Consider the following 14,190-nt stretch of genomic DNA (forward strand, 5'->3'; position numbering starts at 1 on the left):
TCCGATTCTGATAAAGTTTCTAGCCTTGGGGAGAAACTGCTAAAAATAATATTCATGTTTATCGGAGAATCATGTTCTTTCTTTATTATGTTTCAACTGTGAAAAAAAAGCTGTTCACATATGAACAGCTCACATATGCCTATTTTTTGGCAAATAGGAATACAAATTAATGAAATCTGTATCTTCGAACACGATTTCTATCACATCGTAAATTAATTAGCTCTTTATAGATTTTTTGGTGTGTTAGCCATATTCGTTTTTAAGTAAAATGAAAATAATACGAATTCGAACTTCAAATAAATGTAACCTCGAAATCTTTACGCCGTATTTGTAAGAAGTACATAACTGAAAATTCTTCGCGGGCCGCATAAAATTGCTTCGCGGGCCGCCAGCTTGAGACAACTGTTTTAGCAAGTTAACGAGTAGAAGGTGAATCTTATATATTTGAAATGAATGCATTGTGTTGCTGTATATTGTACCGGATATTAAGGACGGTTATATAAAATTTGAAACTTTACTATTTTCCTTCATTTCATAAAAATGCCATGAACTTCCATCATTAGCCAAGTTGGTACCGAACATGCAATGGTTAGTTACAACAGCAACGTAAACACCAAAGCAAATATTATAGTATGCAAAGCTGCATACCAGGATGTGACTCAACATGTGATGTTAACCCATCATTGTTGCAACTGACTGTGTAAAAGTTGAGAAAGTGATTAATTATAGTGGGAAATATGTGGAAAACAGTGGGTTTGGATTTATTAGATTATAGCAAAATTAGCTTATCTCCCTAGTGATATCTTTGTGGAGGACGGTTAAGGTGTTACGCACGGAGAAAACCGGTACAGAAATAAATTCATGGGACACTAGGATTTCACCAATGTTTTATAGGCTTATTATCAACTACACTCGGAGCCTGTCATCTGCAAACTGAAACTCGGGTCAAACTACCATTCCTAAGTATTCTCAACGCTCGTAGGCCCATCCAGAAAAGAACATCTTCTGGAAGAATTCGCAATATTAGCAATGCAGTAGCATCAATGTTCGCCAATAGCCTACGCAAAATAGCGAGCCAAAGCGATAATGGTTGGTATCCTTTTTAAGCCTGAAAGATTCATTTTCCAGTGGCACTAATAGCCGCAATATTGCCTTAACATGATGCGATCAAATATGTAACCTTATTTCTGACTCAGTTTATATATAGTTCAAGGGTTGGATTTAGATTTCAGTGCAAACGTTTTAGTTTAGATTATTTTGGATTTGGATTAATAAGGATTTTGATCTAAGTGAAAATGATTAACTGATGTGAAATCTCTGAAATTACTTAATGGTAAGAAAACGAAAATGACAGTTTAAAGCTTTGAAAAAGACATGATCTAATAATATTTAGCAGTATATGATTTTCTAGTTTCCTTTCTATTTTTTACTGGTAATAAGAAGAACTATGGCTGAAGAATTCTCCCATTCTCCCGTTAACGATTACATTCCGCTGCCAGTTAAGACTTGTCGCTACAGAATTCTCTTTTTTAGTTAGAGGAATAGTTTCTTGCATTAATTTGCTGCTAGGATCCTTAGAAAGTCATTTTCTCTTGTCTAAGGTTCTAGTATGACAATTGTTCAATTAGCTCTTCCGCTGAAAAATCTTTAGCTGGTAACCTAAAAATCGTTTAAGCGTTTTACAGAAATCAAAAAGGCTGTAGAAAATTAAAAATTTCAAAGTATTCTATTTGAATCAATTTAAAAATTATGTTACAGCAGAATATTTCTCGGTGCAATGCGTAGAAACAATTAAAAACTGCCGCAGTGTCTTAGGAAGATTTTTTTTCAGTATTTTGATTACAAAAATATTAATTTGATTTTCACGAAAAGTGCGTAGATTTCGTATTTATAGGTATATACAGTTTCTTCTGAAATTTTGAAACTAATGGAGCACAGTTCATTTTCCTCAGTCATTTATCACTGGTATATGATTTAAAATTTTTTAATTTAAAGGATAATATACAGCAAATAAGTAAATATCTGCTACATTCCAAATTGCAAGATCAATTGGTTTAAACAATGGAAACGATTTCTAAGGTAATATCTCAATATTTAAAACTATACTTAAGGAACTAACTTGATTGCGGGGCAAATTTCACGTTTATTTTCTAGAATTTTAAGGAATTTTCTGAGACCTTTAGTGGCTTCTAAACTGAAATTATTCATTTCTGAAGAACAGTTGTACTTCTAAAGAGAATGATCAACGGCTCACTATCGAGTGGAAAGGAGAGCGATAGTGGAAATTGTTTTAAATATGAATTGGGTAAAATATTCTGTGCAAAAAAAATAATAATTAATTAACTCTTTACTACACTTCCTTTTCAAAACGAGCACTTTTTGTTTAGAGCTATTTAAAAAATCAATTTCCTGTTAGTTGGGAGAACTGACATATATTTTAAAATTTCCCTGACATTTTGGAAAGAATTCCAGGCTTTAAAAATCTTTTTACATTTACTTTCTCTGACCTTTCCCCCTATTTTCTTGAGTTTTATAATTGACTAACTATGATTTTTCAGTTACACAGGGAAGTCTCACTCAACTGACTTACCTAACAGAACCAACTGTCAAATCTCAATGACTTGACAAACCAGGAATTTGCAAGCGAGTGGGAAATCTGCCAAGATTTGTATGTAGGTGGATCCCCACCCCCCAAAAAGGTTACAAACACCAGCATCTGAAAAGTAATTTCCCCAGATTGTAGACAAATGTATATGATCTAATACAAATGTATATGAGAGAATACCTTTCCCCCAGATCGTAGACAAATGCAGTACTTGTCTAGCAGCGGCTGCGTGGGTATGTAAAGTTAAGTTCGAAGACGCTTCAGAGCGACTGAAACGGCAAGATGTTTAGAAAAACAATCTCGCTTGGAAATGCGAGCCGTGATTCGTTATCCTGATCGAGTATCTAAAGCATGGCCATACCGTTGCTGCCGATCGTTATTGTGCCATTTTGACAAGGTTACGTGAAGCCATCCGAAGCAAGCACCCTCTCATCTTGAGCGATGGTGTCATTCTCCTGCATGACAATGGCTGGTCTCATACAGCTAGACAAACTCAAGAATTTCTTCAAAGGTTTAAATGGGAAGTATGGAGTTTATTCCCCTTCCCCACACAGCCCAGATTTAGCACCCGGTGATATCTCCGTGTTCGGAAATTGAAGGAACGTTTATCTGGAATGAGGTTACCTTCAGACAGCGATGTGAAAACAATCACCTAGAACTGGCTCTGTGGGCCGGGATGTGATTTCTACAAAGCCGGGTTGAACACGTCGGTCCTGCGCTGAGATGATAGGTAAGTAAGCCTCTTAATTCCCTTTTATATTTTCTGGCTATTGCTAACAAATAATGTTTTACTACACTTGTAATCTTTTTTTGGGATGTACCCTCGTATATACATAATCGGTAATATCTTAGTATACTTACCTATGGACCTTAAACAAGTCAGGTTGCGATACTGAAATCCACTTCCACATGTGGGTACCACAACCTTCGTTTCTCCACGCTGGTTGTGAAGTCGGATTTCACATGTGCTCCATTCCAAAGGGTACCACTGATACCTGAAATTTAATTTGTTATACTGTAGGGTTCCAAAATTAAATATCATTTAATGATTTTTATCTTTTAAACTCAAAGCAAACTGAAGTGGGTGCTAGCATGATAAAACAAGAGACGGCGCTTCTCTTTTAAAGAGTCCATTTCTGATGTGTTGAACCCCTTACCCGAAAAAAGACAATATATATATATATATATATACACTGAAGATCTTTTATACATAATTACCTTCCTCATTTAACCGCCCAGACTGGAGAGTGGTTAGTGACTTCGATTGCCATGTCGAAGGGCACGGGCTCTAATCACGAAGAAGACATGGATGTAAACTCTCTGTAACTTCATAGGAGGCAACGATGGCCGCCTGTTAGCTGCTCCTATAATAAAATGGCCACTGCTTCCGGCCTTAGTAGTTGCCAAAGCATAAAATGGTTAGTGCCCACTATTTTCTCGTTATTTGGCCCTCATCATTATTTGTATTTAAATTAAGTAATTATTTGCCTTTTTTGTTGCACCATAGGCGAAAAAAATGTGTGCTTGCTTTTCGGATGAAAATAAATATACTGTATTTTGTTCTACAACGTTTTAAATTGCTGGCGCAGTGCTATTTTATTCTTTAAACTTTGGGTGCTATTTTTGTCATTTAAACGTTAATACTTTGGGTGAATTCTTCACTAACAACCTCTCGCCTACTTTCTGCTGCAAGTATGCAAATAAAACGCATGTGAAGTTTATAAAAATTTTATTAAGATCTCATAACATAATAAATAACTAAAATATTTAAAACCTCATTTGAATTGCAAATTGAGATGCAGTCTAAAACAATTTACAGCAGATGTGAAGAATCACTAGCTTGCGAAAAAATTAACAGCTACCTAAAAGACGGCAACAAATTGCAGTTTTAATTACCTAATCAATCAGACATTTGGAAACATTCTAATTTCGCAGATTCTAAAACTTTCACTTACCGAATGACTCTTAATTCACGGTCAACGAGCAGCCGAGAAGCAAACTCCAAATTGAGGAGCGCTGCCTGAAGCAAGAACTACTCTTATTAGACTTAAGTGTAAATTACTGCTCAGAAACCGCAATATTTAAATTTACTCTGGCGTAACTGAGATTCGTATAAGGTATCTGGACTAGCGAAAATAAAATTTACTGTTAGTAAAATAACAGAGTTGTCACAACTTTATAAAAGCCACTGATGATCGATATTATACAGACATTCAGTCTCTTTTTTACTGATGAATTTTATAATAAATATCATTGTCTTGTAGATTGATGATTTGGGAATGTTGATAGCGATTATGATAGATGTTGGAGCATGAAATATTTGAAGCTTACAGTCATGGCAGATTTTAAACATTCATTTTATTTTAGTCAAACATTCTGCAACCTCCTAATACTTGGCATACTAAATGTACCTGCTCTAGAACGTAACATTTACATTTTTGATATTGTTGCCATAGGAGGACCAGCATGAAGTAGCAGCCGAGCTGAGTCGAGGTGCAGGAGCAAAGTGTATTGTGTTCAGGACAAAATCTTAATTCAGAGTGGGTTATTTTCAATTGCAATGCAATTTAATTGGATATTCAATAGAGCTCCAAATTATTACTGGCCATTAACTTCATTTACGTCACTGTTATGTCAAAGTTATATGAGAAAATTCAATCTGGAAACGACACAATCCAGGAAAAGTTATTATAACCAGTTACTATTTTTAGAACAGAGACGGAAAATACCCAAATTAAAATGAAAATTAAGGTGCTATTGCTAATTTAAGTTATAATTTTGATTTAATATAGCTATTTCAATTACATTATTTTTCCGTTTTGAAAGAATTCCATACTAAGTTAAAATAATAAAACATAACCTACTTCACAACTATTTCATAACACTAATTTTTCAAAAAAATTAAATAGGATTTGATAAAAGACATAGTGTGTTACTCACTTATAACAACGCGGAATATCAATTGTAACCATTCGCTGCTCAAATAGTGGCGGACATGGCTCAGCACCCGTTCCAACTGGCATCTGAAGTAGTCGGCGAGTTCGAATTCTTGTCTCCGGATGGACTTTACCATCAGAACTGATACATCCTTCTACTGTCACATTCCATTCACTCCATGGAGACACGGCGCAATGCACTGGCACAACACACCGGCGGACCAATGCAGGAACGTCCACAACATTGCAAAAACTAGTGGGGAAAGAAAGTAAATTTCATGTGCAATGCGCAAAAGTATTTTGCAAAAATAAATGAATATGACTTTAAATTATAGAAAATTGGAAACAGTTAAGTATACTTGTAACTTCTGAGATGGAATTCATCGATAGCACATAAACCACAATGGATTAAATGCGCTCTTTAAAATTCACTATATTTGTTTACCATAGTGATACTCTGGCGCTAAGTTCCCTTAAGAGCGTTTACATTTAATTCATTTCATAACTGAGAATGCACAGAATGTATATTATCTGAACAATTATCTAATCGTTGTCACAAGTTCTATGCAAATATTATAATAAATCTAAAACGATGTATAAAATAAATTAAACAAACAAACAAAAAAGAAAGAGTTTTTCACAGACGATTCAGTATTCCTCATTCAATAAATTCAGTCCTTACTTCGCTACAAGGCTAAAATACATAAAAACTCAAAATGCCTGTATTGAAAATTATGAAGTAAATCGAAACACTTATTTCCTCGAATAAATTCCAGAATGGATTAAGTATGATTTAATTCGCAATAATAAAAGAAAGCGTTATTTTTACTGTTGCAAAGCTTAATTTCCTTAGATTTTCAACAAATCCACTATTCTGCCAAGTTTCAAATGTAAACAAACATGGCCACCATGCCAAAAATAATTACGTTTAGCCGCACTTAAATAACTTTTAAATTGTTGATAATTTTACAAATATTGCATGTAGATTTACTAAAGGCATAAAAACCTTAACCAGAAGATAATTATTTTTAAAGCAAAAAAATACACAATTTACAAACAAATAAAAATAAAGAAACTGAAATCACTAAGCCGAGTATATACCAGGTGATCAAAAAGTCAGTATAAATTTGAAAACTTCATAAATCACGGAATAATGTAGATAGAGAGATAAAAATTGACACACATACTTAGTAGAATGACATGGAGTTTTATTAGAACCAAAAGAAAGTTCAAAAAATGTCCGACAGATGGCGCTGGACAGCAAAACGTCAGTGACTGCGCATGGAAATCGTGTATAAAAGGAGCTGTAATGAGAATCAAAAGTATCAAAAGAGAGAATCAGATGCACCAGCAGTCGCAGCATGTTGACGTTACCTAAGAAGGCGCTTTTAATGAAGCTGTATTATCAGAATGGGGAATGTGCTAGTTCAGCGTTACGATCCTATCGCCATAGGAAGGGGATTCGAACGGGTAAAGGTCCGTTGACAAATGCAGGTGTGGCGAGAATGATTTCGAAGTTCGAGGCCACGGGTTGTTTACAAGATAGACCCCGTAGTGGGGCCGACCGAGCACAAGGCGTAATGCTGCTGAGACAGTTCAGGAAGACTACTGTTTAGTTGGCACTTAGGCGTACCCTCCGATGCTCTCCTTACAAAATCCATCGACATCACGAACTGTTACCTGGCGATTTAGTGAAGCGGATGGCATTTGCGGTGTGGGTGTTTCAAAAGATGGCGGAAGATGACGATTGGTTGAGTAACGTGTTGTGGACCGATGAAGCTCATTTCACACTCCGAGGGTCTGTCAACGCCCACAACTGCAGAATTTGGGCTACCGAAAACCCTAGAACTGTCGTGGAAACTCCATTGCACGACGAGAAAGTCACGGTATGGGTTGGATTTACCACATCTACTGTTATCGGGCCTTTTTTCTTCGAGGAAATGCGTGATTCTGGGTTTGTAACTGCAACCATGACGGGTGAGAGGTACGCCGATATGTTACAGAATCGCATCGTCCCCAGCCTGGCTGATAAACACCTGCTGGAACGTACGATTTTTATGCAGGATGGCGCTCCACTCCATACTGCTAGACGCGTGAAAGATCTCTTGCGCGCGTCGTTTGGTGATGATCGTGTGCTCAGGCGCCACTTTCGTCATGCTTGGCCTCCCAGGTCCCCAGACCTCAGTCCGTGCGATTATTGGCTTTGGGGTTACCTGAAGTCGCAAGTGTATCGTGATAGACCGACATCTCTAGGGATGCTGAAAGACAACATCCGACGCCAATGCCTCACCATAACTCCGGACATGCTTTACATTGCTGTTCACAACATTATTCCTCGACTACAGCTATTGTTAAGGAATGATGGTGAACATATTGAGCATTTCCTGTAAAGAACATCATCTTTGCTTTGTCTTAATTTGTTATGCTAATTATTGCTTTTCTGATCAGATTATTGCTTTTCTAATAAAACCCCATGTCATTCTAAGTATGTGTATCAATTTTTACCTCTCTATCTACATTATTCCGTGATTTATTAAGTTTTCAAATTTATACTGACTTTTTGATCACCCGGTACATCTAATGAAAGCAAAAATTTTGGAAGCACTGCATTGGGAGTTAGTTTCACGCACTTTTTCTGAAGAATTTGCATCGATGATATCTAACTTTAGGAACGATGAACTTGCAGATACTTTTTCCATTGGAGTTCTAGGCAGCAGGTACACATCGTGTCCGACTAAAAGTCTCATGGTATAAAATGAATGGTTTGGAGCTTGGCGGTGGCGTAATAGATGAGTAGCGAAGCCTGATTCGCAATATTTGGTTCACATACGGACGAGCGTCTTATGCGCTCTACATTTTTGTTAGATTAGCACATATTCCTTGAACAAAGAAAAGAGCCGCAAAGTTTCTGGCCAGGAGGAAAACTTAAGCATAAATGACGCATCAATTCATAGAAAAAAGGAAGGGAGTTAAAAAATTCAGTTTTTTAGTTTTGGTTTACAATTCGGTGATTGGTCAAGAGGCATCTGCATTAAGGGTTACATAAGATCGCATGATTAATTTGAATGACGCAGTTTAGACTTAAGCGCTATTTTTAGGACAGGTAGATAAAGTTCCCAAATGAAATAGAAAATAAAAGAGGTTATAGTGAATTAAATTTAGAAGTTTGCTTTTATATTTTTTATCTTACACATTCTCTCCTTTCAAAAGAAAAAGGCAAAGCGATAGAGAAGCCTTTTTGAGAGAAAAGCATTAGAGTAGCAAAACATGAGATATATAATTTTGAAACATACAAAATACAATATTAGCGTTGAACAATAAAATTATAATACGTAAAATTTTAGTTCAATAATAATTTTGGTTTAATCCTAGTATCCGGTGCACACGGGATTTGGCTACTTTTGGCGACTTTATGATGATCAGTAAATGGTACATACCGTCACCATCGATATAGAACTCGATGGTGACGGTATGTCCCATAGTTAGTGAAAGTTAGTCTAATAGTTAGTGAAAGTTTTTAGGCAAGCCCCGATAACTACGAGTTTACTCTTCTTGCAAACATCTTTTTAATAATCGCCGTGGATTTATTAAAACAATATTAACAATAGTATCTATTTAATTTAGTTGTAATGTTATAAAGTATTTCTCTCGTCTTCTTAGCATGCCTTCGCAGTGCAGTGGTCAGCACGCTGGGCGCGTATTCCAGAGGTCCGTGGTTCGATTCCAGGCGAGGCCTTTGCTCATAATTTCAGGACGAGTAGGGGCAGCGTTCACGGTCTTTTCGAACAATGAAGAAATTTATCAAGCACAATTCCGTCTAAGCGATCATGCTTCAGTCTTCCAAGCCGAGTCCCTAGCACTCAAAGAAGCAGCACTATGGTTAGGTACACAACCAGCAGCTCACACTTCATTCTTCACAGATAGCATGAGCGTTCTGAATGCGCTGAATTCCTTTCCTCCAAAACATCCACACACGGCAGCACTTAGAGAGATCTTCTTGACGTTAGGCTCTTCCATACCTTTAAAGATCAACTGGATAAAAGGACATACCGGGCAGAAAGGCAATGAACGAGCGGATGAACTAGCTAAGACTGCAGCTCTTAAACCAGAAATTGACAAGGAAGTTCCGCTTTCCGCAGAAGTTGCAAAAAGGCTCCTCAAGACAGCATTTCAAGAGACATGGGCATCACGATGGCAGGAAGAAGAGACAGGAAGATTTACTTACAACATCTTCCCAATACCTTCTCTCAAGAGGCTGAAATGCAACCGACTCTTCCTCCAAGCCTGTACCAACCACGGGAAATTCCCAGCGTATTACAGACGTTTCCTCAGACGGGACGTCAACTGTTCTTGCGGTTTTCGCGGGGAAGACGCGGACGCACTTCATTACCTGCTCTCCTGCCCTCTGACAGAGCACCTTCGACAGCAGTTCTTTCCTTCCGACTACATCACATATCCTGTGAATAGACTGTTCACGGACTATTACTGCAACAAGGGCATCTTAGAGATAATGAAGCAAGTGAATGAAAATAATTATATCCAAGAAACTACAGATTAAAGTAAAATGTAGAAAGGCGGCCTAACCGTCAGATTGCTAGCAATGAATAGGATAACTTCCTAACCCTGTAGTGCCATTAACTCAGTTTGGCGGAACAGGTTAAGTAAAGTGACCATATATCTTCTGCCTCGAAATAACCTAATGACTCTACAGCGGCACCCGAACTAAAAGGTTGGTGGATGATAATTCTCCACACCCAGGATTTGGCGATGGGGTACCCTAAAAACCTCAGTCGCCCTTTAAAAGAGGGAGTATATAAAGTATTTCTCTCGCCTTCTTAGCATGCCTTCGTAGTGTAGTGGTCAGCCCGCTGGGCGCCTATTCCGGAGGTCCGTGGTTCGATTCCCGGTGAGGGCGCTGCTCATTTTTCATCTCTTCTGCTTCCAGTTATCCTAATGTTATTTACATTAACAAGTTCTTTATAATTTCAGCTTTCACCATAACTTCTGCTTTCTGTTATTTCATCAGAATGCAAATTAGATAAATTAATAATTAAACTGAGGCTTTCGGATTGTGTGCGTTTCTGCCTTTTGCTGAAATGTTCCATTAGTTTCTTCCAGCTCTGATAAGTCGTAATTATTCGGCTTAGAGTTATCGTTGCCGAATTTTGAATTTGATACCCGTCAGTTTAAATTTCTGAGTCAGTTTAGATTACAATTTAATTATTTAGTCTTTGCCTACTATTTTACGTTTCAAATTAAAATTCACTGTTACTTTAGTAATATCACTACGAATTGTAGTCGATATATTAGCACAAGAAAGTGTATTTATGTTCAAATTTCTGTTTAAGAGAAAAGCTTATTAAAACCTTTTCATGGTTTATAGTTACTTTAGACATAGCGATAATTCGCTTTGCGTTTGTTAGTGGTTTGGAACTATTTAACCTTTATCAGATAAAGGTAAACCCCATACAGATATTCGCAAAACATAATTTAATTCAAAACAGTTTTCGAATGAAGATGTTGCTTTAAAAACGCCTTAGAATCGAAGAAATGCGGCATTTTGAGAAAAGCTAGAAAATATGAGACGATAATTTCACATTCACTGAGATACAAGAACTCTATAATAAGTGCTAATAAATAATTACATACCCTATTCTGGATACTATGGTTAAGTTTCTGTCACTTATTTAACACTATTTCGTTTTACGTGAACACTGCTATCTAATATAAAAAGCTAGTGAGTACTAGAAGAGAAGTTTAATACAAACTAACACAGTTTCTCAGATAGTTGAATATGATTACCGCGGTGCAGGCGGTTGTACATGTCACCAGCAATATTAAGCCAATTAACAATAAATGTTTTACCTGATATCCGTGACTTCTCCATCCTCTGTGATGCAGGTGAGATTCCTCCGGCTCAATCCAATGAGAGGGTGAAGTGCTATTTGGATTTCCTCTTCCACCCATGAAATCCGGTTTGCATTGACGTTATCAGGCACCTGACAAGGACTCCATTCACTGATCTGTGTGGGACAGAACCAGAACAGGACTAAGCATTATTTGACTATATATGAAGGAAAGCAGGACATGAACTCTCTTGTAAGAAGGAGAACTCGATGTGGTTGGTTGAAGGATCAAGTTATTTTAGTACGTGACACGTAATTTGAACTTTAAAAGTTTGTGTTATAAATTTGATTTTTTTATGCATGATTTGACCATGCATTTTAAAACCATTATCATACATCGATCTCTTTAATTTTTATTTCTAATGGAAATCCTAGAAACATATGCAAGATTCCTTGAAATCTGTGCTTAAAAATAATGTGCCTACAACTAATAGTATACTTATGGAAACTTTAAAGTTTGCAGATACCAAAAATGTAAAACAATCAATTGTACTCGAGCCGGGATGCAAGATGTGTATTTTACAGTTCGATCAAGTTTTAGTCATTTAGGCAAGAAGGCAGATATGGGAGAAATGTTATGAATTATTCCTCTCAGATTCTCTCCCACTTAAAGCGAAAATAAGGAGGAGCACGAGGTATGTTCGAGGAAATCCAAGGGCAAGGAGTTTTCGTTCATTTCGCTTGCATATTTTAGTTCGGGTGCCACTGAAGAATGAATTGAAATTTCGCAAGCACGAAACGAGGACCATTAATTATGCTATCGCCGGAATTTGAATCAAGAATTTTCCAGTTTCTTAACTGAACCTGCTCTTCGCTTACACCTTGACAGCAAGCACGGGAGAAGGTGCTAAATTTACGCGTTAACCTACTTCGCAAATTGTAAATAAAACGATTCAGTAATCGTCAGCGATGTCGTTATTTTATTCCGCAATCATCAGCGATGGAATTTTTTTTCCCGTGAATCTATTTATGTTCAACGTTTTATTCTACAATTTTATCAACTTCCTGTGTAGTACAGTACGGCTCATTCATTCGTTTCGAGTCAATGAGATAATTAATAATCCAGTCACATGGATAATAAAACAGTCGAGTACTTGATAAATAAAATCCCAACAAGTGACTCAAAAATACTATATATTAGCCTACACAAATTTTTCACATATTTGGTTGAGAGTGAGGAACAGGGTCATTTCCACACTAGCCAATCAACATTAATCAGCAATAACTGGTTAACCGTTCTATCTGAGCATGAATAAGGATATGTCAACCAAAATATTTCACAGTATTATATTATTTTAATTGCGTAAACGCATCATGAGTAAATTAAGAGAAAGATAACTGAAAAAAAATTATTAAGTGAACATGTCAATAATTTTTGCCAACTTTTGCGGCAACACTTGTAGTGATTCGAAAATGTGACAGTTTAAAAAAAAAACTGTGGTGACCAGATACCAGTTATTCGGTTTTTAATTAAAGCATCCAATGCCATATCTCTGCAGCATAGTAACGAGTAAAAGAACACGGGATATTTTTAAGATAATGTTTTCTAATTATGTTCCGAATAACGAAAATTTAATAAAAAAGTTATAAAATACTATAACTATAAACGTAAAACTGAAGTTTTATGGAAATATTCCTCAAAAAACTAGTTTTGATGAAAGTGTCGTTGAATTTAACTCCTAAACAGATGACCCGCAGCGATATTATCAGGTATTTTCTCCCGCCATCCAGCTTGACTTTGTATGTAACGGTAGCACACTCGGCGGTATTCGAGAGGTCCAGATTTGAGACCTGGTGAGGGCATTGCACATTTTTCATGTGGAAAAAAAAAAAAATCACTCTATAGTGGCACCCGAGCTGAAAGGCGGTGAACAATAATTCGTCACCACCAAGATCTGAAGACTGGGTCCCCTAATCCCCAGTCGCTTAAAAGGGGGAGTATAAAAGGTTGTTGTTGTTGTTTTAAGGGAGGGAACGCCCGCTTCCCCCCGAGCTGAAACAAGTTCAGCCATCAGGCCATAACAGGGGCCAACCCATCAAACAATAATGGAGAACAGCGAACCAACCATGTTCCATCAAATTATTCAATCAAATCAAAATTCTCTACTCTATTCTTCTTCTGATTCTCTATTCTAGCTTCTCTATTCTGATTAATTCTCATTATAATTTCTTCAGCTACTTGTTTAAATTTCTCATAACTTTCAAAATCCCCATTTATATCAAATTGGTATTTCTGAACTATGTATAGTATATAAAAGGTATTTTCTCCCTCCTTCCAGCATGCCTTTGTGCTGTAACGGTAGCACACTTGGCGCGTATTCGAGAGGTCCAGGTTCGAGTCCTGGCGAGGGCATTGGTAATTTTTAATGTTTCCTGCTTCAAAATAACCTAAGTGTCTACAATATAAGTGACTAAAAAGTAGTAGTAGAAATGTGAAGGCATTATGTGGTATTAATATTTTTCTGAGTTTCCAACAACTGCTCAAGAAAAACGGTCGGGTTCAACTAAAAATTATCAGGGTCAGTGGAAAAAATGATGATAGGGGGAGCAAGGTTGCGTACTAAACAGCATTTAATTTCTATTTAGGATTCATGTAGGTCTTAAACATTTATTCTCTGCAGCACTGCTCTAGTATTATTTCAAGATCTATCAAATACGTGAAAATGAGAAATAATAAATAAAAGACACAATAATAATAATAATAATAATAATAATAATAATAATAATAATAATAATAATAATA

At 36.6% G+C, this 14,190-nt stretch overlaps 1 protein-coding gene and 1 long non-coding RNA gene across 6 annotated transcripts in view; one reads left to right on the plus strand and one right to left on the minus strand.

Moving 5' to 3' along the window:
- LOC146995341 (uncharacterized) overlaps positions 1-14,190 on the plus strand; it is a 470,439-nt gene that overhangs the window by 444,747 nt on the left and 11,502 nt on the right. The window lies entirely within an intron of this gene.
- LOC118188795 (thrombospondin type-1 domain-containing protein 7B-like) overlaps positions 1-14,190 on the minus strand; it is a 1,066,734-nt gene that overhangs the window by 172,254 nt on the left and 880,290 nt on the right. For all 5 annotated transcript variants that reach the window (XM_085823427.1, XM_085823425.1, XM_085823426.1 and 2 more), the window contains 3 exons: positions 11,407-11,564; positions 5,546-5,794; positions 3,467-3,600 (listed from right to left, as the gene is read on the minus strand). In XM_085823427.1, the coding sequence (XP_085679553.1) occupies positions 3,467-3,600; positions 5,546-5,794; positions 11,407-11,564 (541 nt within the window). The remainder of the gene's footprint in view (positions 1-3,466; positions 3,601-5,545; positions 5,795-11,406; positions 11,565-14,190) is intronic.

This window comes from Stegodyphus dumicola, chromosome 9 (genome assembly GCF_044657685.1).
Source record: "Stegodyphus dumicola isolate Sdum_Otavi_A_Nest chromosome 9, ASM4465768v1".
NCBI lineage: Eukaryota > Metazoa > Arthropoda > Arachnida > Araneae > Eresidae > Stegodyphus > Stegodyphus dumicola.